The sequence below is a fragment of the Vombatus ursinus genome, unplaced genomic scaffold (genome assembly GCF_900497805.2).
Source record: "Vombatus ursinus unplaced genomic scaffold, bare-nosed wombat genome assembly UNPS02014832.1, whole genome shotgun sequence".
Taxonomy (NCBI): Eukaryota; Metazoa; Chordata; class Mammalia; order Diprotodontia; family Vombatidae; genus Vombatus; species Vombatus ursinus.
Window position 1 is genome coordinate 41,666,887 of NW_020954610.1, and position 26,102 is coordinate 41,692,988.

The 26,102-nt window shown below is 37.9% G+C and overlaps 1 protein-coding gene across 2 annotated transcripts in view; it reads left to right on the top strand.

Moving 5' to 3' along the window:
• DMRT1 (doublesex and mab-3 related transcription factor 1) overlaps positions 1-26,102 on the top strand; it is a 140,052-nt gene that overhangs the window by 46,628 nt on the left and 67,322 nt on the right. The window contains exon 3 of one of the 2 annotated variants that reach the window (XM_027839729.1): positions 10,506-10,789. In XM_027839729.1, coding sequence (XP_027695530.1) covers positions 10,506-10,789 — 284 coding nt within the window. Of the gene's footprint in view, positions 1-10,502; positions 10,790-26,102 lie in introns of both variants that reach the window. The other variant, XM_027839728.1, reaches the window with a different exon arrangement.

Below are 26,102 nucleotides of genomic sequence, written 5' to 3' on the forward strand. Positions count from 1 at the left end.
TACCAGGCCTAGAGTCAGGAAGACTCATCTTCCTGAATTCAAATCTGGCCTCAGACACTTACTAGCTATGTGACTCTGGGTAAGTCACTTAACCCTGTTAGCCTCAGTTTCCTTATCTGTAAAATGAGCTGGAGAAAGAAATGGAAACCACTCCAGTATCTCTGCCAAGAAAACCCCAAATGGAGCCACAAAGAGTTGGACACAACTGAAAATGACTGAGTAACAAATATTTCTGTGTACTAATGGACAAAGTATATGTTTTATAGAGATGAGAGAGGTAGATGAGTTTAGAATCATTAATGCCTTCTTAGTTAATTTTGGAGGAGAGTTGTGTATAATGTTACTATCCATGATTTTGATCTCTTCCATTATTTTGATGTGTGGGGACTGGAGGAGTAGTTGGCATATTCCTTTTCTCTATGGACATTTCTTGAGTACTGTCTTGGAAGTGTTCTCTTGAATTTCTGGGTCACCTTCCCATTGGAAAGGAGAAAAATATACCAAAGAAATCTTCTTACCCTGTTGCCATTGCTTTTCTCTCTGTCTCTGGCTTCCTTATGTTCTCATTTCTCTAGTTTTTCCCAGTTATTAGACTCACCATGTTAATGTATACCTTGGGACCAATGCACTTTATTTTCTCCTGTTACTCAAACAGCAGAAAGAAGGAGGAGGAGAAAGTATTTTGTCGCTCCCTACAAATAATTTTCTTGGTTAGGTATAGGAAATGCATTGGGGGAGGAGTTTTATGGAAACTCGAATGTTATAGAAAATGTTCTTTTACAGATATGAAACCTGCCCATTGTATTTTTTAAAGCACTACTGAATTTTCTTCCTCTCTACACCTTTTTATCTTCCTCTCTATACCATGCATTTTCATTCTCTCCCTCCTTTCTGTGTTTTCCTCCTTTCTCTCTCTCTCCCTCTCTCTCTCTCTCTCTCTCTCTCTCTCTCTCTCTCTCTCTCTCTCTCTCTTTTTCTATCTGTCTCTGTGTCCCTGTCTCCCATATGGCTGGAAGCAGGACTCATGGGTCTGCTCTATGACGATCTGCCTAGAATTTTTGACTTGCTCTGTTTCTAACCTGGGCTGATTCACCCCTCCTTAAGACCATCTTCCTCTGCCCCTACCAGGGGCTCACCATATTGGTACTAAACTTAGTGCAAACACTTGGTCAGCTTTAGTGTTGCTGCAGCTCAGAAACTCCCAGCTTCCTAAAGGATTATAAGTGTGTGCCACTCACACCTGGCACATTCTGTGCATTCACTGTGATAGTAGATATTAATACTTAATTTACTATTTCAGGGATCTGTAATTTTGTAGGTGGGAGTACTTCTCTGGCCAATATAGATCACAGCCCTTCTGCAACTTGATAATTGGGCTTTGAGAGTTGCTGCGATTATAAAAGCTATTACCCCAAGAACAATCTGGTGGTGAATCTCTCTTCACTTAACTAGCCTGGTCCTCGGACAATGACATGTAATCCATCACCAGCTTGCTGGAACCTCTCCTTCCTCTCACACTTCTAACCAGTTGGTTAATTTTGCTTTTCTACCTCTGTGACATCTCTCTCTCTCTCTTTTTTTTTTGCTAAGTGGTGGGGTTAAGTGACCCCACTTAAAGTGACCCTGTGATGATTACTACCATAGTGATCTTGGGCACGCCACTAAACTACTTTGGGCTTCAGTTTCCTCATCTATAGAGCAAGATTGGATTTTGTGGTCTCTGAGGTCCCAATGCATGGGGTAGTGCCTGGCTCATAATAGGTATTTAACAGAGATTGTGTTGATAGATTTATTGACTAAGAGAGCACAGGAACTGATAATACTAGCTAACAGTTATATAGCACTTACTCTATGCTAGGCACTATGCTAAGTGCTTTACAGTTATTATCTCATTTGATCTTACAACAACCCTGGTAGGTAGGTGCTATTAAATCAGGAATACTAGAGTTTATATAACACTTTTAAGATTTGCAAATTGCTTTATATCCTGTCTCATTTGACCCTTACAAAAACCCTGTGAACTGGGTGCTACTATTATCTTTATTTTAAAGGTGAATTAACTGACACTGAAGAGTTAAGTGATTTGCTCAATATCAGATATATATTAAGTGATTAAAGCAGGGTTTGAACTCAGATATTCCTGGTTCACTGCAGTACTTGGCTGTCCAAGGAGAAAGAAATATAAGAAAAGAAATAATATCCTTGTCATGAGAAGGGATAGCCACAATTTCCCTGGGTGCTATTCTTTAGTATTTATTTCAGAAATGGTGTGTCCTTTTAGAGTTTTCTCCCTAAATCCGTGTGTGCTCATCTAGTTAGTTACATTCTCTCAAAGAGAGCAAATGTGAGTAATTTTAAAAAGGGAGCATCCACTGATAGAGAGGAGAAAGATGGTTATTTCACATAAGGCAACTTAAGGTTTGGGGAATGTAACATCTCTTAAAATTGTCAGTCACTGAGTAAAAATATGAACATTTTCCATCTCCAGAGGAAAAATTCCTTCCTTCTACCAGTGCCTTAGTGTTTGTTAATGATGAGGGGGTGTCCAGGCCAGGGGTTTTTATTCACAAGTTCACAAACTTTTTAAAAAAAATACATATATATTTTGATCACTGTATTTCAATATAATTGGTTTTCTTTGTAACCCTACATGTTTTATTTTATATATTTAAAAACGTTTTTGAGAAGACAGCCCATTGATTAAATTAGACTACTAAAAGGTGGGGGAGGGAGCCAAGATGGGAGGCATAACACAAAAAATGTTACGAATCCCTGGGCTAGGCTTGATGCATTGACCTCTGATAGTCCATACCTGTATGACTGTGGGTGGGCAAGTCATTTACTTCTCCTTGGGTCTCAGTTTCCCCATCTGTAAAATGAGATGTTGGACTAACTGACCTGAGGTTCTGTACGGTTCTAAATTTATGCTCCTACAACGAGATTAACTCTAGAGTCCATTCCAGCTCTGAATCCATGGTCTTGTGACCTCATTTTACAAATGAGTACATTTTGTATGTCTGGCACCTGAGAAATAAAATAGGTAAGTTTGGAGAGAACCTCATCACGAAGTTGGCTTCCAGTTAATGAACTTTTTGGCCACAACTACTTTCAGAGATGTTCTATCAAGTGGTAGAAGGCTTTCAGTCTGCATTAGTGGAGGCAGTCACAGATCATAAAATATGTATATGTTCCATGTAGCCTCTTTTCCAGACAGTGGAGGGATCCTGAAAATGTCCTCTTGAATTATCTATATTTGATATATCTTTGTGGTGTTGGGTTTCCCTCTCAATTTGGGAAAACAATATTGTACCCAGCTAGAATTAGACAGAACCAGAAACCCACTTAGCAATAGACAGTGGTATAAAGGAGAGCCTTTTCATCATAATGAAACATTCACTCCCATGTGGCATGCCAAGAAACCTTGCACCATATCTCTTCTTCCCCTCTCCCCATCAACTTTGATAAATAAGGCACTGCATTTCTTGGCTTTAGGCATTTTCTCTGGTTGTCCCCAATGCCTGGAATGCTCTTCCTCCTCATCTCTGCCTCCTGACTTCAAGTCCCAGCTAAAATCTCCCCTCCTATAGGAAGCCTTTCCCGATCTCCCTGCCTTTCCTCTGTTGGTTTTCTCCTGTTTATCATTCAGATTACTTTTTTAATGCATGCTGTCTCCCCCATAAGATTATGAGCTTCTCTCGGTCAGGGACTATTTTTACCTTTTTTTTTTTTTTTTTTATCCTGAGAGTTTAGCATAATGTCTGGCACATAGTAGGTACACAGTAAATGCTTATGGACTGACTGATTGAAAGAGTAAACTCTGCTTTTACCCTGGATCCTCCATAGCAACACTGCATTGTTGAGAACATAGTATGTGCTTAATCATTTAATGTTAGTTGGTGAGAGTGACTTGGAGATCTAGGACTCATTGCTCAGCTGTTAGCTATCTTGTTTTATTGATAGCTTTTGCTTTATACCACCTTCATTTTGAAATATATCTTTCCCCTCTTTCCTAACTAGTGAACTATTCCTTCTAACAAAGATTTGAACATAAAAGGGAAAAAATAGTTCATCAAGCCCAATTAATACATCATCTCCATGTTTGAGAGTATATGCCATATTCCATACCCATAGTCCCCAAACTCTGTAAAGAGGGGATAAAGGTACATTTTCTCTGGGGCCATACATTTCTACTCATCTCTGGGACCAATATAGCATTTCAGGGGTTTCTTTTTGCTTACGTTGTTGTAGTCAACTGTGTATGTTATTTTCGTAACTTTTACTTTATTCTATATAAATTCATGTAAATCTTCCTATGCTTCTCCTGAACTCTCCATATTAATTATTGTCTATGGAACATGGAGTATTATTTCATTATGTTTGTGCACCACAGCCATTTTAGCCCAGTAAATGGGTACCTCCTATGTTTCTTGTATTTTGCTAACCACTGAAAGTTCAGCAATTAGTTTTCCATGCCTCTTGTTTACCTATGGACAGTTAAAAGGGAGTGAAAGAGAAAGAGTGAGGTACACGGGGCAGACAGGCATTGGGCATTTCTCTTGTAAAACAACCTTATTTTATATACACCTTTTAGGACGTTGCTTAATTGTGTCATTTGGTAGATGAGGCTAGAGGTCTAATTTTAAGGAATTCAACAGAAAGATTTGACAGCTCTCTCAAAGTGTAGCTACTCCTAGAATCTTTTCTGTAGGGAGAAAAAAAAAACCAACCAACCATAGACCTTAAAATGAATTACTGGTTAACTGCTATTAATATGCCATAGACCTGAAGACCAGCATACAGCACTGAAAGATCAATAATGGTATTTCTCATGTGTAGATATTGATCTTTCATGAGTGAGTGAATCATATTTCACCCCATATATATTAGTGCAAAAAAAAGTAGCAGGTACTGTGAGTGCTATGAAAAACCTAAAAAGTTTACTGAGCAAATTTTTGGTGCTATTGTTAGGTTATCAACTATTAAAGTCTGTAACTGCTACTGCCTTGCACATAATTCTGAAGAATAGGAGAGGATTATGTTACTTTCTGAGTTCAGTGACCTGTAGGATAAAAGGATTTCTGTAATACCCCACCCACTGCTTAATATTTTTCTAGTTTTGGCTTTTTGCTATCACTAGTTGTTTCGGTCCTTCCTTCTATACAAATTGGTTTGATCACAGCAATGAGAATATTTAATGTATTTAGCTGTATTTCCCCAAATGCAAATCCTAAAATACCTATTGAACACTAGTTCTAAAAGTGATATAAGTGATAAGAAATAATGAGCTCAATGATTTTAGAAAAGCACGGAGAGACTTCCATGAAATAATAAAGAGAGAAATGAGCAGAACCAAGAAAACATTGTGTATGCTAACAGCAGTAAACAACTTTGAGCAACCGAAGTCTTTCTGACTTACTATAAATACCCAAATTAACCTCAAAGATCCTATGAAGAAAAATGTTCTTTGAATCTAGAAAGGAATATTGCTGTTGTAGAGGAAATGATGAGCTGGTTAATTTAGAAAAACATGGAAAGATTTGGACTTTTATGAAGGAAGATGCTGTCTATCTTCAGAGAAACAGGGTAGGAGGAAATAAGAATAGTATGGTCTTACATAGAATAAGTATAGGAGTGTATGTGTGGTTTTTTTTTTATAGATATCTATGTATATCCATGCTTAATAGTAGCCTTCTTTAGGGTGGGAGGGGGGAGGGAGGGGAAAAATAAAGTAAAAAGTACAGCAGATAACAAAAGAAAACCAAGAATGAAGCAAAGGAGAGCTGGGTAGCTTTGAAAACAATGTCTAGTATTTATTATATAGGTTTTCTTGAAATGGAAATTTGTTTCATATTAAATCCTCTCTTATGGTCTGTGGTGTACATGGCAATTGTTTTTCTTTTCTCATTTTGTATTTAAGTGTAAAGTAAAAAAAAATTAAAAAAAAAAGTGACGATCTCAGAAAGTCATCGCATTTTCTAAGGACCAAGATTAGTACTCTTAGGTTTTTTTTGTTTTCTTAAATGTGGAGTTATGTTGCTAACTTGGATCCTAGAACATCATGAAATGGGATCCAGACTAAAGGTTTCTTAGGTGTTTTGAGGTAGTTTGAGATAGTTAAGGTGGCAACCTTTTAAATATGCCTTTATAGAGTCATTAAGATTGTGTAGTTTAAAAGACTTAAAATGTGTTTCCTTTCATGTGCCAGATTGGGGTTTATAGGTCTGCAGTTTCTTTGATTAGGAGAAGGTAAAGCAAAAGATGATAAAAATTGGTAGAGTTAAATATGAAATTTTTAGAACTGAATATTGACTTCTGTAATGGAAGTATGGGCTGTTTTGTGAGTAGGAATATCCCTTTTCAAAAGAAGTGGCTATTTGTATATGGAAAAAGTGTATTTGTGCTTTTTAAACTTGTGTTCCATATTTGTAAGTTTTGATTATTGACTTTGTGCTGAAATCTCACCGCCATTTAATGTCTACCATACTCTTATGCTTAATTTTTAGATTTACAGGCATCCTGTCTTTGGATAGCACCTTCTGTGATGAAAGGAATTGTGGTCTGGTTAAATGAACCATGCTATTTATTATTTTGCATACTGTTAAGGAAACCAAGAGAACTCATTTCTGTCTAGACTGCTGCTTTTGCATCATTTTAAGAGAATCAGGTATTCCTGGCATGCAGTGGGTTTCAGGAAATGGTTCCACTGGAGGGTTGAGAAGGGCAGCTAGGTGGTGTAGTGCATAGATCTTTGGCTTTAGAATGATGAAGACTTAATCTCTAGGAGTTCAAATTCAGTTTCAGACACTTATGACCCTGTGCAAGTCACTTAACCCTATTTGCCTCAGTTTCCTCATCTGTAAAATGAACTGGAGAAGGAAATAGCAAACCACTCCAGTGTCTTTGCCAAAGGAATCCCAAAATGGGATCATGGAGTCTCTGAAACGACTGAACAACAGTAAGGGTTAAGAAGGGTGAAGGAAGCTGGACATTTCTTTTTTTGGGGGGGGATAGGCAGTGGGGTTAAGTGACTTGCCCCGGATCACATAGCTAGTAAGTGTCAAGTGTCTGAAGCCGGATTTGAACTCAGTCCTCTTGACTCCAGGGCCAGTGCTATATCCACTGTGCCACCTGGCTGCCCCCCTGAATTTCAGCTATATTTTTCTCTTCGTTGCCACCTGAGCATGCCTTGTTTTTTTCCATATTTTATTGCTTTTGCCACAGTGACTGTGGACCTAACTTCTTATAAATGATCTTCAAAGAAGAAACTTTCTAAGCAGGGAAAACTGCATTTTCTAAGCAGGGAAAACTGTGTAGATGAGGTATATTTTTGTTAAAACTAGTATTTTTTCTCCCTTTGAATGGTCAAATTTGGTGATGTGCGTCGTTAAAGTTGACTAAGTTGAGAAAAATAACAATTACCTGCATAATGAAGATAATTTATCCTATAATGCATTTCATTAAGGTTTCCTTAAAATGCATTTATTTATGTTCTATGGACTGCTAACCTTATTTCTAAGCTGAAGTATGAATTAACTTTTCCCCCATGCCTGCAATGCCTTTACCCCTTTTTGCCTGCTAAAAGGCCTATCCATATGCAATGCCATTTAAATAAAATCCGTATTATTTCCCCCATGAAACCTTCATGGCCACCATAGTTGCTCTCTGAGGTTCTATGGTCCTTTTTCCCTGATCATTCATGGCCCCTAATATTGCCCTCTCTGACAGTTTTTTGTATACATATCTCATTTCTCACAACTAGATAGTGAACTCCTGGAAGTCAGGGAGCATAACATACAATGTACTTCATAACACCTCGGTAGAACATATTGCACATTATCAGACACTGAGTGAATGCTTTTCCAGTGAATGAGCAAAGGAAATCTTTATATAATAAAACATTTCAAGGTTTTATACACACATATACACATATGTATATTGTAAATAAATATATTGGGCAGCTAGGTGGTACAGTGGATAGAGTGTTGGGCCTGGAGTCATGAAGACTCATCTTCCTGAATTCAAATCTGGCCTCAGACACTAGCTGTGTGACTATGGGCAAGTCCCTTAAGCCTGTTTGCCTCAGTTTTCTCATCTGTAAAATGAGCCAGAGTAGAAAATGGTAACTTATCTTTGCCAAGAAAACTCCAAATGGGGTCATGAAGAGCTGGACACTATTGAAAGATGACAAAATAATAAAAAATACTCATATATATCTGTATGTATGTTTATATGTGTTACCTGCCCTTTTGGATTATTCACAACTGGGCTTCCCTTCCATTAGTGAGAATAATTAGGACTTGATTACACATTTTATGCAGAGGGATTTGAGGGCAGAAGATAAGAGACTGAATTAGACTGTGAGTGTTTGAAAAGTTTCTTATTTATTATATATAATGTAGAAACGATATGTGAATAAGGCAATGGAATGATTTAGATACCAAAGTAACTCTAGTTGTTTACATAGTAGAACTAATTTGGCTGATACTGTTTGTTAATCTCAGGAGAGTTACAATGGAAAAAATGTCAGGAGTGGCCTTGGTAACATTTAGACTTGCTGATACAGGAGGGATTCAGGAATACCTCCTTATTTTCACTACACAGTCGAAGCATGTGTGGTCACGTTTCCATGGATGTTTGATCCTTTGTGATAAAGATAACATGAAGCAGCCATCTTTACACAGGGGCTAGGAGTCTTAGCAGTTAACTTTTTGAGTTTTTAAAGTACCATATGTTTTAGTTATGTTCATCTCCCCCAGAGATATAAAACAAGTTGAATTTCTGATTTTGTCAAGAATCATTCTATTGTTTATTTAAATCATGTAATAAAGTAGGCCTTGATTGCTAACAGTGCTTGAGTAGAGAAAAGATTACTGGACTTAGAGATGGCAGGAATCCGAGTTCAGGTCCCATCTCTGATGCTTTCTAGCTACGTGACAGTGGGCAGGACAAAATCTCTGAGCTTTAGTCTCCTTATCAGGAAAATGGCAATATAATAGTATGTACCACTCAGGAGTGTTATAAGAATGAAATCGTATGATATGTATAAAGCTGTCTTTGAAAATCATAAACATGGTATGTATATTTCAACTATTATTGTTTTGCTTAATATGTGGAGCAATTTGGGGGGGGTTGGGAAATAGGAAATTCAGAAAATAGGTAATAGATAAGTGATGGTGTTGTTCATTCAGATGCTGAAAAAAATTAATTTCTTTGAGTTTATTTAGCTTTTTGTTTATTGCTTGCTGAGAAATTTGTAGGTGTTGCTTCTTTGTCCTTAAGAGTTACTGCTATTCTTTTTATTGGTAAACTGAGTCAGAGATATGTGACTCTGCATTGGTAGAGTAAAACTGAGGAGAAACGTGAACTGAGTTAAAAGGTTCTTTGCCTCTCACATTCTAATGTTATTCTTAATAACTTGGTTAGTATTTAAATGGATGATTACGGCTCTCGAAGACCAATGAAGCTAGTGTATTCCCTATAAAAATTAAAAATGGGCAGCTGAAGAAGGCGTGTATGCAGTTAAGTGTCAGAAGAAGAAAGAAATTCACTGGGTGAGTCTGGAGAAAGTAAACTTTGCCTAGGAGAAGCTCTGGAACTCCTTGTATTCCCACAAGGGGAGAAAATGAAATGTACAGCTCTCATACACAGGGGAGCTGGGAGCAGGAGGATCCAGATAAAGAAATTGTAATTTCTTGCCTCATTAACTGGAGAAAGGAAAAAAAGTAAAGGAAAATGAAATTTAGAAAGGGTTTAGTAATGTGTTTGCAGGGACATTATGTGGGGTTGGTGACTTTAAATTCAAAGAGGATATTAAAAAACCTATTGATTGGTTACATATGTCCCTCAAAACTACAAGACCAAGAAAATTGACAGACTGGCCTATTTGCGGCCTCTTTAGTTTGTTCATTTGATGGTAGTTACTCTGCTTTTGTAGGATGTTAGGCTGATGTCCAGGCTTCTGAAGGATACAGTATCAGCTGGGACAGGAAGTTAAGTACACAATGTTGACTTCAAATGTTTATCTTGATTTTAAGAGTTCAGCGTACTGATTTGCAACTGTTTTAGAACTGTAGTATCTTATTGTTTCTTGTTAGCTTTTTTCTTTTTTTAAATCACTTAAACTTCATCCTAAAAATATTGCACATAATATTTATGTTATCATTAAAATGAATTATGTCTCAAGGATTTCACCCTGGGGCAACTGGACTCTCTTGGGTTCTCCTAAAGCCAAGATGAAAATTATTGGTCTATGAAGTCAAACTTTTCAGGCTGTATGAAATTGAGAATGCTGTTGAGTACTTTTTATATTATCAATTAAAGAAATCATTGGGCTGCCATCTTTCAAGTCACTTCCTTAAGCGTACTAAATTTCTCTATGATTATCAGCAGAGCAGAACTAGAGAGTGAAAAAATGAGGAAATTGCATACTGAGAGTTTAGGGGGAAAATTCTTGATGAGCCTAGACATTTTAAAAACTAATGTTTCTTTTCTTTCTTTTTCTGCAGAGGGTCGGATGGTCATTCAAGACATCCCTTCGGTCACCAGCAGAGGGCACCTGGAGAACACATCTGACCTGGTCTCAGATTCCACCTATTATGGCAGTTTTTACCAGCCCTCTCTCTTTCCATACTACAACAATCTGTACAACTACCCCCAGTATTCAATGGCCTTGGCTGCTGATTCCTCTTCTGGGGAAATGGGGAGCACCCTTGGGGGATCCCCAGTGAAAAACAGCCTCCGGAGCCTGCCGGCAACTTATGTGTCTGGCCAATCAGGAAACCAGTGGCAGGTACTGTGTCACCCACAGGGTGAAATGAGCATTTTGTACACTCTACCCTTCTCGTCCCCTTCCACACACAGACACATAGAGAGGCAAATCTCTGACTCTCTCTCTCCCCCTCTTTCCCTCTCTCTCTCTCTCTCTTTTACACAGACTAATTACATAGCAAGTGTAAAAGATTTCCTATTTTCTCAGTTTTGCAGTTTAACCACAGAGGATGAGAAAATGAGAAAAAATCATGGAAAAGGGGCGAGGTACTTCCAGTTTAAAAAAAAAACTCACTAAAACAAATGAAACATAGTTTTCTTAATGAAAGATTTTGTAACTTGGGCTCTATGAACTTAAATTTTTTTATAATTATTTTTAATATAACTGGTTTTCTTTGTAATCCCATGTATTTTATTTAATACATTTTAAAATGGTATCTGGGAAAGGGGTTCATGAGCTTCATTAGGCTGCCAAAGGGGGGTGGTACATGACACACAAAAAGCTTAAGAATTCCTCCTTATGCCTTAATGTCTTGATTCTTAATTTGTATTTTAAATTTGCACTTTTCCTCATTTTCTAAAGTTGTTTTGCCTAACTATGTAATTGGTAAACTCTCAGCAAGAAGTAGCCTGCTAGTAGCTCATCCTCACTTCTCTTTTCGTATGATCAAGGGGCTTTCATTGGGTGTCTTCAGACATGCTAACTTCGGTCCTCTGAATGGCATTGACCATCGTAAGGAGTAGGGAAGACTATTGAACTTTGGATCTGAAAGAATTGGATTCCAGGCTGAACTCTCATCATTTAAATTCATTATGTAACTTAGGGAAAGTCACTTTCTATCTCTGACAGTTTTTTCGTTTGTAAAGTGAGGGACTGGACTAGGTTAAGAGTTCATAATGTGGTGTCTGTGGAGAGATTTCAGAGAACCTATGAACTTGGGTGGGAAAAAAATTACCTCTTTATTTTCAATAACCTCTAACTGAAATTTAGCATTTAAAAATTTGTTAATGTAGGAAACAAACATTATTCCGAGAAGGGGTCCTGGCTTTACCAGACTGCCACAGTCTGGTGACACAAAATAAGTTAAGATCCTCTCACTTTGACAGATGAACTCCTGGGCTTATTATGTTAGCTTAGAACTCTGTATAAATTTTATGAGTTTTCTTTCTTGGGAGGGATGAACACAGGAAATGTAGGTCTGTGTGGAGGGAGAGGATGGAAAGAATCAGGGTAAGATCACTTTACTTTGGGGACAAATTCTATTCCAGTAAACAAACTTTTACAGTGTATGTGTCGTTTGTGGAGTAGACACCATAACTTACTTAACTACTTACTTTTTTTTTTTTTTTTTTTTTTTGCTTTTTGGTGAGGCAGTCTAGGTTAAGTGACTTGCCCAGGGTCACACAGCTAGTAAGTGTCAAGTGTCTGAGGCTAGATTTGAACTCAGGTCTTCCAGACTCCAAGGCCAGAGCTCTATCCACTACACCACCTAGCTGTTCCTTAACTACTTACTTTTAAAAATAAGGTTGTGTATTATTTTCTTTCTTTGGGGGATGGGGACCATTTGAGACATCCATACGTGTAATTTCACTGATATGGAAAGCTCTCAAGTATAGAAACTACTGCCAAAACAGTTTTAGAATTCATCTGTTGCGCATAGTATTAGGGAGTTGTCTGTGATGGTATGTAGCCAGTAAGCATCAGAAGGAAGATTTGAACCCATTTCGTCCAAATTCCAAGGTTGGCCTTTTTCTCACTATACAACCAGTTCTTAAACTTTTCAGTATCCAAACTCTTTTATACTCTGAAGAATTATTGAGGACCCCTAAAGGGGATCTTGTATATGTGGATAGCATATCAGTATTCATCATATTAGAAATTAAAACCTCTTTGCACTATTATGAAAGTAGTCTGGACCTTTTAGACCCCCAGAAAGGGTCTCAGGGACTCCCAGGGATCTCTGGATCACACATTGAGAACTGTTGCACTGCACCCACTTTTGTTATCTTTTAAAATTTGGAGTAGAGTGCTTGAATTTCACTATGCTGAAGTGTTTGTGTAAGGAGTGGTGGCTGATTTTCTACACTCTAATTCCTGTTGTGGCCACATACTAGATAATTTTGCTCCACATTCTGCAGAGATCAGCGGAAAGTTTCTGTGTAGAAAATATACACAAAAGAGCATGGAGATCTGCCTTTCAGGTACATCACGCGCAGATTACCTGAACTAAGCTGATCTTGAAGTTTTGAGGTATTTTTAAAATTTTGCCTTTGGGACTTTGGGGTATCTTTGACCTGATTTCTCCCCACTTTAAAAACTCTTCCATTTTATTTTCATTTATTTGATGGTGATTGAAAGGGATAAGAGTTGATATGATATTGTTTCCAGATACTCTGCCTCCCTTGCCCAAAATGCCACCTCCCTATGTTAGTTATGTCTACCTTTTGAAGTGTCATTTAATCCTCAGAGCCTGTTAAAAACATTGCTTTGCCTATTGCTAAAAATGTTGCTTCTTTAAAGAGTTTTAAAAAATGAAAAGCATAGTTAAAAACAGCTTGAAGCATTGAGGCATTGGTGCCCCCCCCAGAAAGGGAATAAGATTATGAAATAAATTTGTATGGTTTAGTTCTTCTGCTAAAAATTTCTATATTCATCCATTGATCATTTTTTCCTGCTTATTATGTTCTCTTTTTTGCACAGTGTTTGCTGTATTCAGGGTGCTATAGTTCTTTTTTCCTCCAATACACTAATGAAACTTCATGGTTTTAAGGAAGGGGAGGGGGAGGAGAAGGATATTTGAGTTCTGTTGTTAAGAACTGTCCCATGAAAATTTGAAGAAGAATTTTCCCCACTAATTTGATGTATATTTTGTTTTAGTTCTGGGAATGACAGACTACAGTCAGACTTTTTTTTGTTATTGTTGTTTAAGTTTTTTAAAGGGAGAAGATAGACAATGTGGTTATGGGTATGAAGATTCACAGGATAAAGAATGAAAGATGTGAGTATACGTGTGTGTGTGTGTGTGTGAGAGAGAGAGAGAAAATCTGTGTGTGTGTGTGTGTGTGTGAGAGAGAGAGAGAAAATCTGTGTGTGTGTGTGTGTGTGTGTGTGTGTGTGTGTATTTATGTTAAGTTGTAGCTGAGCCTGGAATCTCAGAAATCTTCCCCCTCTCAAATTCCCCAAATCCCTCAGGTGACATTTACTTTGTCACCTTTGCTAATGTCTTTGCTTTCATTGTGAATTGACCTTACTCTAACTGAACCTGAGGGAAGTGTGAAAAAAGGGCCTTGTTACATTCCCCTGGAGGTTAAATAACCAACCAGGTGCTCTTCTGAAAAGGAGGTACCTTTCCCTGGACAGAACCACATCCTTAGTATTGTAGATCTCTCTCAGCTTTAGCACTGTACTGAATTAATTACCTATGATAGTCATTTGAACCAGGCGTTCAGAGATTTCTCTTCTTTTTCCTCGCAAGGTTCCCTCCCACCCACCACGGTTTTGCAGAAATGGGAGGAGCCTTGTCTATGCTTCTGTGAACAATTCCCATTTCTGGTTCTCTCATGATGTGCCCTGTGACAACCAATTGTTTAATCTCACTGTGTACCCATGGGAAAATCCGTCATTTTATTATATACCAGTTATACTCATATTATACTCACTGGGAAGCAGCATGGTACAGTGAGAAAAATACTGGATTTGGAGTCAGAAGGTGGGTTTGAATCCCACCTCTGCCCATTTATTACTTAAATGACCATGGGCAATTCATTTTACTCTCTGAGCCTCGGTTTCCTCTTTTGTAAAATGAGAGGGCATTGGAAGAGATGACCTCTAAGATCCCTTCGAGCAATAGATCTCAGTTCTCTGATCGTACGATGTTGATGGGTCTAGCAAGCTGTGTACATAGACAATGTGGCTGTCACCTCTGAAATGAGAATTTAAGATAACTAGGACAGTGGTTGACTTTCTGAAGAATGGCTAAATAAAATCCTGTAAAAAGAAATGTAACCATGATATTTTTATGGTTTATGGTATTGCTAATTCTCATGCTTGGGATTTGTGCCTAAGTATTTGGTGGAATGGGATGATACCAAAGGAAAGGGGAGGTGGCAAAGCATCAGAAAAAGGCAGGGGGCGTTGCTTCATCAGACAAGTCTATGGCTTTCCTACCAGGCTCTCACATATTTATTTCTGCTTACTTGAGATTAGCCTCTCCCTTGTCAGCCTAGTACAACATGTTTATTTAAGAGATAATGTTGCTGGTGGAGGAGGGCAGAAGGCAATAAACAGCTTTTGTAGGCAATTAAATGCAGAAGTGAAACTGAGCTGCTGGACAACCACAATAGCCATTGATTGTGAGTTGATTCCAGTGCCACATATGTTATTTGTGTTGCATAACAGGACAGAGAATCTGTGATTGGGGCACAAGTCTCTATTGGCTGAAGACAGACAAATTCATCTGAGACTGCTCCTTGGATGAGGGGCACCTGACATAAAACTACCTTGTCATCCTTGGTGATGACAATTCTACAGTTTATCCCTTCTCTCACATGTATTAGGTGCTAAATAAGTATGTACTGATTCAGCCATTCAATTCAGTGCACTTTTTAAGCACCTGTGTGCAAGACACCAGAGGGGAGATTTCAGCAAAAAACAACCACCACCACAGTCCCTGTCCTTAGAGATCTTACAGTCTAATAAGGGCATATGACAGGGACACAAATGAATATGGTACAAGGTAGAATGATATAAGTGCAAAGGAGAGATGCAGACAAAGGGCTGTGAGAAACTTGAGGAGGTCCTGGCATGGTGACACATGTCTGCTACTGGAGAGGCTGAGGGTGGTGGTTTCGGGAGTTCTGAGTTGCAGTAGGGCTAAAGCAGATCGAATGTCCATACTAAGTCCAACACGAATATGGTGAGCCCCTAGGAGTGGGTGGGGGGTGGGGGAACTGGCTGCCTAATGGAACAGGTCAAGCTTATCTGCCTGTCAACATTGGGTTCAAGACTGTGAATCTCTGTTGTACTTGCAGCCTGGATGAGATGGGGAGATCACTCCTCCCCCACCTCACCTAATGTGACAAGGGAGAGGTCTGTTTTGGGGAAGGTTGGTAGGGGACAAGAAAAGTTTCATAAAGTTTGTGACAATTGAGCAGGACCTTGAAGGGAGAGGTTTTGAATGGAGTAATCCAGGAAATAGAGAATAGTCCTGTACAAGGCCTTGATTGCAGGAAGGCCTGGAAGATAGAATGGGAAGAAGAGAGCTGGAGGAAGGATGGATGGAAAGATAAGTTGGAATTAAAAACCAGTGAGGATCTTGAATCCCGTGCTAAGGTGTCTGTAGGCAATAGGAAACCAACAAATTATTTTTGAGCAAGGCATATGAAATGTACTTAAACACATACATGGTATCTATGTAATGTTTTATATAAAAGTATTTATATATGTGTTGTATATATGTACATATATGCACACATGCATGCAAGCATGCACACACATGTACAGAGAGACAGAGAAGATTATTTGGGAAGATGAATAAATGATGGATTAAAAAGAGAAGAATCTAAAGGCAAGGAGACCAATTAGGAGGCTATAGAGTTGTCAAGGAGGGTCACTAAGGGTCTGGGTTTAGTAGATTTTTGGAAAGTTTTATCTTATAACACATTCTTCCCATCTATTACAATGAACAAATATGAAAACAACTTCTTGATGTAATTAATAACTATCCCTCAGTTAATAACCATCTCCTCCCCCTTGCCCAGCAAAGTCTTTTTAAAGAATTTTTTTAAAAATGATCATCACTAGTGTATATTTGGGGAGGTGGCGGCTGATTTTTGTTTGGTAAAGCTTACACTACTCCCCAACCATACACTGTTTCGTGAATTAACAAATCTCTGAGCAAGATTCCTTTTAATTAAATTAGCTTAGGTGTGGAGGGAGTTAGCACTAAATGTAGATCCTTTCAGCAAAGGGCATTGACAGAGACTGCTGAAGAAGGAGATGGTAGACACTGTCTCAGGTACTCAGTCAGGACCTGATTGAGGAGAAATATAGATAGTGTGACCAGAAAAGTACAAGAAGAAAGGGAAAATGGGGTTAATTCACTGGAATAAAACCCTCTACTTCGTTGTTTTCCCCCTCTGATAACAGTTACTCATGCCAAAATGCATTTTTATAACTCATTCTGTTCATTAACAAAAGTATTACTGTACTCAGTATTTCAAAATATACCTCTAAAAAAACACAATGAATACTTCTTTCTACTTAAATCCATTGCTACCTTGATCTTAATCATACATTTTCTGTTTAAAAAGTATATCAGATTACTCCTCCTGCCCTTTACCGCTTATTCTTTGGAATAAGGCTAGGCCATGCCTAATGTTACACCTAGCATAGAGGCCAAACATACCAGGCTTGAATCATGGTTGTATACAGCACATTTATTTAGGGTGTACATTGAAGGCATGTTTTTATAAAGGCAAACATTTATTGAACATTTAGTCCTAAGGGACATTATTTCTGTTTAGCAGAGTAAATAACTAAAACTTAACTAAACTTTAAAAATTAAAAACTCAAATTTAGAAATACAAACTTAAAAAAAAAAGACACAAAATACTAACTTTTTTTGATTTGCCAGTGTGTGCCTGGGTCTACCTGGAATATGCTATATGCATATCAATGGCTGGTAATCTGGAGACTTTGGTTTTTCTACTTTCTATGCCATTAATTAATTATGTGTCCTTATTTAAATAATTCTACCTCTTTAGGCCTCAGTTTCCTCATCTCTAAAATGAAGTAGTTAGATGAAATGATCTGTAGCTCTTTAAAAAATTCCGATGGGTAATTCTATGATTTCAGTCGTCTAATTTCCATCAGTGTTCTGCAGATCAGTATATACCAGAAGAATGGGCTTTCAGAGACTTGTCCAAGACACCCTTCATTTTACAGGTGAGGAAACTGAGGTTCAGAGAGGTAACATCACTTTCCCAAGGTCACTCAGGTGAAAGAACACAGAGGCGAGATTCAAACCCTCCAGCACCAAATCCAACATTCTTTCCACTGCACCATGCTAGCTCTAAATGACTATGTATAGATTTCTGCTAGTCTTTGATGTTTAATAGAATGAAGGACTTCCTCATAGGTACACAGTGAAGTAAATGATTAATACAGTGTATAGCCTGAGACAGCCACGGTCACCCAGGTAGTAAATTGTGAGCAGATTTTTAACTTGAGTCAAAACAATCCTTTCTGTGTTTTTTGTAGCTCTGATTATGACAACAGAGTATAGGAAGACTATTACTTCTTTTTTTTCTTGACATTATTTCTCTTAATTATAGCCCACGATAGCATTGGAATTTTTCTTAGCCATGTGTTATGATTGATTTAATTGAGCTTTCAAGAACCAAAATCCTTAAAGGCCTTTTTACTTAAATTTCTTTCAGGCTTGGTCTCCCCAAGTTGATTCTAAAGCTAAGTTCAGGGAATTTGCACAGTGTCTGGTGTATAGTAGATATCTTTGGGGGGATTGGTTAATTTATACCTATTCCTATTAAATTTAATCTTGTTAGCCTTGGCCTATGTTTCTAGCCTGGATAAATGAGACAAAAAGTGCTGGGCTTAAAAAAGAGGACCTGAGTTTAAACCTCACCTCTGCTACTTACTCTGCTTGAGATACTGGGCACCTCCATAGTTTCTTCTTGTCTCATCTGAAAGATGAGGGGGCTCTTCCAAATGACCTCTAAGATTTCTTCCAACTGTCAGTAAGTGATCTTTTGGCCTTAAGTCAGAGTACAAATCAGGAGAGTAGAGAGACTTCCTGATCTTGTCTCCTTGTAGCTTTGATAAATTTGGAAAGTACGATAAAAATATTGAACAATGCCAAGCATAGAGCCTTGTAGCATTCCTTGACTTCCCTCCAAGTTAAAATTAATGCATTAATCAAGTCTCTTTGGATACAGTCATTTAATTAGCCATGAATCCACTTAATGGTACTGCCATCCAGGGCATTTTCTCCATCTTGTTCTTGTGAAGGACTGTTATTACTCATGTTTGTGTATGTGTGTGGTTTGTCCTTTGTTCTCAAAGATTGGCCTCTTGATTCTCAATCCTAAACCATTTTTCCAGTATCTTCTTTGTCACCCTCCCTTATACCCTCTTTTTGCATTGAAATTATTGTTTATCAATTTGTCTATTTACTTATTGGATCAGACTTAACATCTTATTGGTATAGGAACTCCCAGTGAAGAAGCTCTCTCTTCAATACATAACAATATTTGCACTAAAGCTTAATGTTTTAGTGAGTTGATGGGGAACATGGAGAAATTAAATGATTTGCCTAGGATTACACAACCAGTGTATATCAGAAGTGGTACTTGAACCAGGTCATGCTGATGCCGAGGCTGGCCTCCTATCCTAAAGTATATTGATTTAATTTGGAGAGTCTTAACTGAAGTCTCCCTAGAATTTTTCTACCTCCTCATTCTCTGCAAGAGATCATAAGATTAAATAAATTAAGATTTAGAACTGGACGGGACCTCAGATCATCTAATCTAACCTCCTCATTTTATTGATGAAGAAAACAAAGGCCAGAGAGAGGAAATGCTTGCCCAGGTTCACACAGGTAGTAAGTAAGGAATGAGCATTTGAATTCAGGGGATGTTGGCATATAAGTTGCAGTTATCTTCAAAATGGTCTTTTTTAAAAGAAATGCTTTTTATGAACACTGAAATACAAGATGGGCAAGTGTCCCATGAAATGATGGTTTTTCTTTGTTTTCGTATGCTAGAAAAAGCTAGAAGATGCTGAGTTCCTTAAAGGTTAACAGTTTATAACTGTATTTGTAGCAAAAATGAAAAACATATATTGAATTAGGAAACTTACTTGCTTAATTAGTCTTACCTGTGCACTTAGTATATTAAACATCATAATGTTATGGGCAAGCCAAGTTATATTCAATACATTTTTATGTTCCTAGATTAACCAGATCATTCTTTAAAAAGTATTTAGTTTCATTTTTTTATCTTATTATTTCAAAAACAGAATGTCTTTGTGTGACCCTAGTTGAGTCATTTAACATTGACTTGGTTTCTTTATAATTTTAAGGGATTAAGGTAGATGATTTCTCAGCATCTTTCCAACTTCTTATGACCTAGAGGTAATCCTCCCTCTTCCAAATGCTTCTAAGATTTCTGGAATTTTTTTATCTTCAAGGGTGACGAGGATATGGACTTCTATTCCTTTGTCTTTCTGCCCCTTCTATTTTGACCTTCTACCAGCTTCTTGACCTTTAATTTTTAGTTACTGTGTGTGAAAACAGAGCAGTAACTATTTTGAGAAAAATACAAAACCCATATGATGGAAAGATCACTGACTTTTGGGTTGGATTCAAATCCTGCCTCTGATTCTATGGGTAAATTCCTTCATTACCCTGGGCCTGAGTTTCCTCATTTGTAAAATGAGAGGGTTTTTACTATATGACCTCTGAGGTTCCTTTCAGCCCTGGGTATATGATCTTGAGATGAGTTAGTCAAGCCATTTTTTTAATTAAAATAATCATTGTGGATAAAATTATCCTTAAAAAGGAATGGAGTCTCTGCATTGTGAAAGGGAAGCTGAATGACTGTACATTGGAGCTTCCCAGAAGATCTCTTCCAAACAGGAAGATTGTTATTACAGTGAAGGTAAGGATTGGGACTGAATCTGTGATTTTATTGGTATAGTGAGCTCCTGGGGGGAGAAATTCCACCCATCAAGGCAGATTAGTACTTTCTCTGCATTTTATAGTTGTAGATAATCACCTACATGACTGAGAGGTTAAGTAATTTTTCCAAGGTCATGAAGCCAGTATGTGTGAGGTGGGATTTGAACCCAGGTCTGTCAGACTTTAAGGACAGCTGTCTATCTGCTTTGCTCCCCTGCCTCTCATTTTTGGAGTGAAGAATCACAGCTCCCAAGTAGGCTCAATTAGAAGCAAACATTTTGTAGACCAGTAGTGGAAATTCAGAAACTCCGTTATGAGCACTCATCCTGGGTTTCCCAGGATAACTATGGCTTCTGCCCCCTGTGGATTGCTCTATAGCCATAACCTTCAAAGATGTGTTAGTAGGAGGGATTTCTTGGTATTCTTGTACTGAAACTTTAAAGTGTTTGAGGATCAGTAAAAATAATAATAATAAGCATTTATATTGAACCTTAAAGTTTGCAAAGTACTTTACAAATATCTCACTTTATCCTCACAACAACCCTGGAAGGTTTCCTCATTTTACAACTGAGAAAACTGAGGCTGACAGATTAAGTGATTTGCATAAGAGACTTAAGCAGCTTAGTAGTCATACAACTTAAGTATTTGAGACAAATTTTGAATTCAGATACCAGTCCAGAGAACTGGTCATCCCATTCACTCCTTTGAACCCCTATGCCTTTCTTTGGGGGAAAATGTTCTTAGAAAAAACAGTGAGTTGTGAATTAGGAAAGCTGGATTCTAGTCCCAGCTCTGTCACTATGTATTCATGCTTTCATTCATTCAATATTTTTAAGTACTCACTATGTGAAGCGCATTCTATTAGGTGCTAGGGGAGATCCAATAAGTAAGATGTTCTCTACCCTTGTGATGCTTATGTTAAAATAGTTGTGAGGTTTTGAGCAAACTACTGAAGATCTCTGAATATTGGACTAAATTATTCCTAGGGTCCCTTCCAGTTCAGATAGCCTTAAATTTTATATTTCTTCAGTTACTTTCACCTGTTTTATTCATTTAAATGAGAGTACACTGACAGTTTTACAATAATTTAGAAAGCAGACCAGTAATTTTTTTTGGTCTGTTTGCCTTTGTGTTTGTATATGTACAGGTAAACTTTGTAATAACCCCAAATAATCCCAACGTGGCCTTTTGGCAGTATGTCATGTATTATCTTCATAAGATAGCCTTCACACAGCAGATTTATGCTAAAAGTATCCTAATGTTTCTGACAGCTCATGTGTGACATGAATATAATCCATATTTCTTAGAGGAGCTAATCTAAGTGGTTTATTTTCCGATACTGCTGATAGGGCTATATCTCTTGGTGTCTTGGCAATTGAGATTCTGATGGTAACATATTGTTTATGGGTCACTGCTTTTGTCTAAAACAGTAGGTTGGAACAGAATAGCAAAGGTTAATTAAGTTTGTCTATCAAGGTGAGACAGATATGAATACCTCTAAGATTTCCTATTCTAAAGTCCAAGTAAGTCGCAGAATATGCCTTTGCTATCTCCTTTTCTTTCCCTTTTTCATACTGAAGAATGTTGTATATGTGTTCATATATGATATATAAAGCTTCAGATATGTGTATATATATTATGTGATAGCTATATAAATCTGAAATATATGTTATATGAAATCTTTCTTTGTCTTTCTATGAATCAAATATAAGAAGAATCCTAAATGGCAGTTAAAAAATTGCCACTTATATTTCTATAGCACCTAAAAGTTTAGAAAGTGCTATTTTCATAACAACCTTGTAAGATAGATTAGTGCAAACAACATTTTTAGTTTCATTAGAGGGGGAAAGTGAGGTTCTGAGGCGTTACGATTATTTCCCAGTGGTCACATAGCTTGAAGCTGTTAGAGCCAAGATTCAAACTCAGGTCAATTCAATTTAGCCAACATTGATTGAGCACCTACTGTGTGCAAGACACTGGGCTAGATGCTGGGGATATAAAGAAAAAGGTTAAAAAAACAAATAAAAACCTGCTTCTGTATCACAATGAGCTTACATTTTATTGGAGGATGCACCATGTAACAGTTAAGTAAATCCAAGGAAAGTTGAGGAATCAGAGATCACCTAAAACTAACAAGATTGGGAAAAACTTGTAGGAGAGGGGTGTGAGGCATGGAGGAAGCTAAGTATTTTAAAAGGCAGAGGTGAAGAGGGAGTGCTTTCCAGGCTTGAGGGACAAGGTATACAAAGGCTAGGGGTCAGGAAATTGAGCCTTTGCTATTCTGTTGGAGAACTGTAATTAAGTTTGATGAAAGTAAGTGGGAGGGGGATTGGGGGGTAAGTCTGAAAGTGAAGTAAGTGAAAATGTCAGGACCCAATTAGGAAGCTCTTTAAAGGCTAAGCTGAAGAGTTTGTATTTTACCTTAAAGGCATAAGAACATTTTTGATTAGGGAAGTGACTTTGTCAGAATTTTGCTTTAGGAATGCTACTTTGACAGCTGTGAGAAGGATGGCCAAAGACTTAGGTCAGTTCTACAAATAGCATCTCTGAGCATTTGGGCAAAGATTTATTTTTTATTTATTTTTTGAAATATTAGTGATAGACAACTATGTTATATTAAAGTAGGGAAGGAAAGAGTTTTATGTAGTAACTGCAATAATATTTGTTTCAGGAACCCATGATTTGATTGGTCTGAGAACTCTCCCCACTGATAAATTACCCTCAAGGATTTTATAGCCAGTCATTCAGTAAGCATTTCTTAGGCACCTATGTGCCAGGCACCATGCTAAGGACTCAGGATTCAAAGAAAAGCACAAGACAGTCCTTGCTCTCAAATAGCATGCCCTCTATTGGGGGAGACAACATGCAGACAACTATTTATAAACAAGTTATAGACAGCATTAGTATTAAAGGGGTTTATAACTCTTCTAGTTCTTGGACAGTCTTCATGAGTAGCTCTGGCTAAAAAAAAAATCATTACTTCATGGCTCATCTTCTTATGCTGAGTCTCTCTTAACTTAGCTGACCTGTTCCTTGGATGACAGGCTTCCAGTCCATTGCTGGTCTTATACTTGAGAGTTTCAGTTTGATGTAGGACTTATAAGACCTTGTGCTCTGCAGGCATAGCCTACAAGAACCCAGGGTCACCTCCATGCCACAAAGAGGCATCAGCATGGGACTTTTGTGGGGGAATAATTGTTACTGATGCCTAAAAAGTTCAAATTAATTTTAGTTTTTATCATCATCACCATCATCATTGTAATCTTCATTATCATCATTATCAATAATAAACACTTATTTACTTATGTGTTCATTTTTATTCACTCATTTATCTCTCGTTCATCTATCTGTCTATCTATCTATCTATCATCTCACCTTTCCCATCATCCCTTTATTATATCTGGCACTAATTACTTACCAGCCACTGTGCCAAGCATTGGGGATACTAGGAAAGGCAAAAACATGTTTTCTGCCCTCAGTGAGCTGACATTCTGGCTTCCTTTTGAGTACCAACTAAATTTCCTCCTCCTACAGGAAACCTTACCTAACCCCTGTTAATCCCAGTGCCTCTCCTCTGTCAAATTATCTCCTTTTCATCTTTTATATGGCTTCATTTGTATATATTTGTTTGCATGTTTTTTCTTCCATTAGATTATAAACTCCTTGAGGGCGGGACTGTTTTTTGCCTCTTTTTGTATCCTGAGCACTTAGCACAGTGCCTGACATATGGTAGATGCTTAATCAATGTTTATTGAGAGAGAAGGCACTGGAAATTGAGGAGGATGGGAAGGACTTCCTGCAGAAGGTAGGATTTAAGCTAACTCTTGAAGGATGCTTGAGAAGCGAAGAGACAGAGGTGAAAAAAGAGAACACCTCTTGTTCAAGAGATATCAAGTAAACCAATGTTGCTGGATTGTAGAGTATTTGGAAGGGAGTGAAGTATCAGAAGACTGGAAAAGTAGGAAGGGTCTAGTTGTGAAGGATTTAAAAACTCGAACGAAAGTCTGTTTAATTATGGAGGTAATAGGGAGCCACCACAATTTATTGAGCTGGGCAAGGGTTGGGTGGGTGGGATGATATGGTCAGACTTATACTTTTGAGGATCACTTAGGCAATTGGCTGGAGTGGGGAGAGACTTTTAGCAGGGAGACCAACCAGCAGGCTATTGCTCTATTCCAGGTATGAGGTAATGAGGGCCTTTGTCAGGGAGAGAAGGGGGTGTATAAGAGAAATCTCATGTGAAGGCAGAGACGTGACTACAGATTAGAATATGTGGGGTACACATGGGTGAAATCTGGAAATTGAACTGAGTTGATCCTCAATTAAAGTCATAAAGGTTTAAGTTTTTTTTATTCTTGTTATAAAAGTGAGGATAATGAGAGAAGCCTGAATTACAATTTCTTATCCTCATTCCTTGGAGAGTTTTTAGCACTTATTGATACAGTCTTATATTGAGAACATCTCTGATACAAAGAAGCTATAAAGTTACATAAATTAGAAAATACGTTCACAAGCAAATACAGGACCATCGGTCTAGAACTAGAAGGATCTTGGAAGATTTCTAGTCCAGTCTCCTCTTTTTACTGTGAAGGAAATTGATTTCACAAAACTTGGATGGGTAGTAAATTGCAGATGTGTGATTCAAACTCAGGTTCCATAGCTCCAAATATAGTATTCTTTCTACTACATACACCATCTTGCTCCTCTGATCCTTAGTGTTTAAGGGTATTTGATCAGTAATGCTTTAAAAAGTAACTATAGAGATTCTTGACTTGAGCTTTCAAATACATACTTTCGGTGACTGGGTAGCCCCTTGGAAGAGGTACTATACCAGAAACTAGCTGGGGCTGCCTTTGAAATGCCTTCCCATCAAAGATTTAACCCTTTACTGACAACACACTCTCTTCCATTGGGAAGAGTACTGAGTACTGCCACAGAACATACTGAAAGATGGGCAAGGTGGGGACTGCTAGACACATCCAGTCTCTTCTGACTTGTCTTCCCGCTGATTAATGTGCCTGTAAAGAGATACAGAGCCACTCCTACATAAGTCTATTTTATCCTCAGGAAACCTAAACAATGCAGAAGGTTGCTTAAAGGCATTAAGCTTGGATCCCCCTTTCCTCCTCCTGTAGTACGTGTCTTGGTTGTACAGTGCCAAGCATCTCTGCGTGTCCTGTTGCTCTCCTCGCCCTTAGTGCTGACCTAGACAGCCCCTACCACCTACCTAAGCTTGTCACGTACTCACCCTGTCTTGAATACTTGGCCCACTCCCTTCTATTCTTTTCCACATTATTGTAGTACCTAGCACAGTAACTGATCTGGAGTAGTTACTCAAAATTAGTTAGATAAATGACTGCCATAAAACCCCGGGCTCCTTGCAGAATTTCTGTGTGAAACCATACGTACACTCCCTTTCTTCCTCATCAGAAGCATTCATGATTTTTGTCGGGATTTCTTTTTTATGAGTCTCCCATTCATCTTGAGGTGTCTTCCTTTTTTCTGTTTGATCACACCGATCATTTTTTCTGAACTTTTGGAGACTGGCTCCCCTAACTTACGTCATTGATTTGTTGTTTAAACACGATCCAAAATAAATCAACTATATTCTTCAGAAGTTATATGAATGTGCATTAC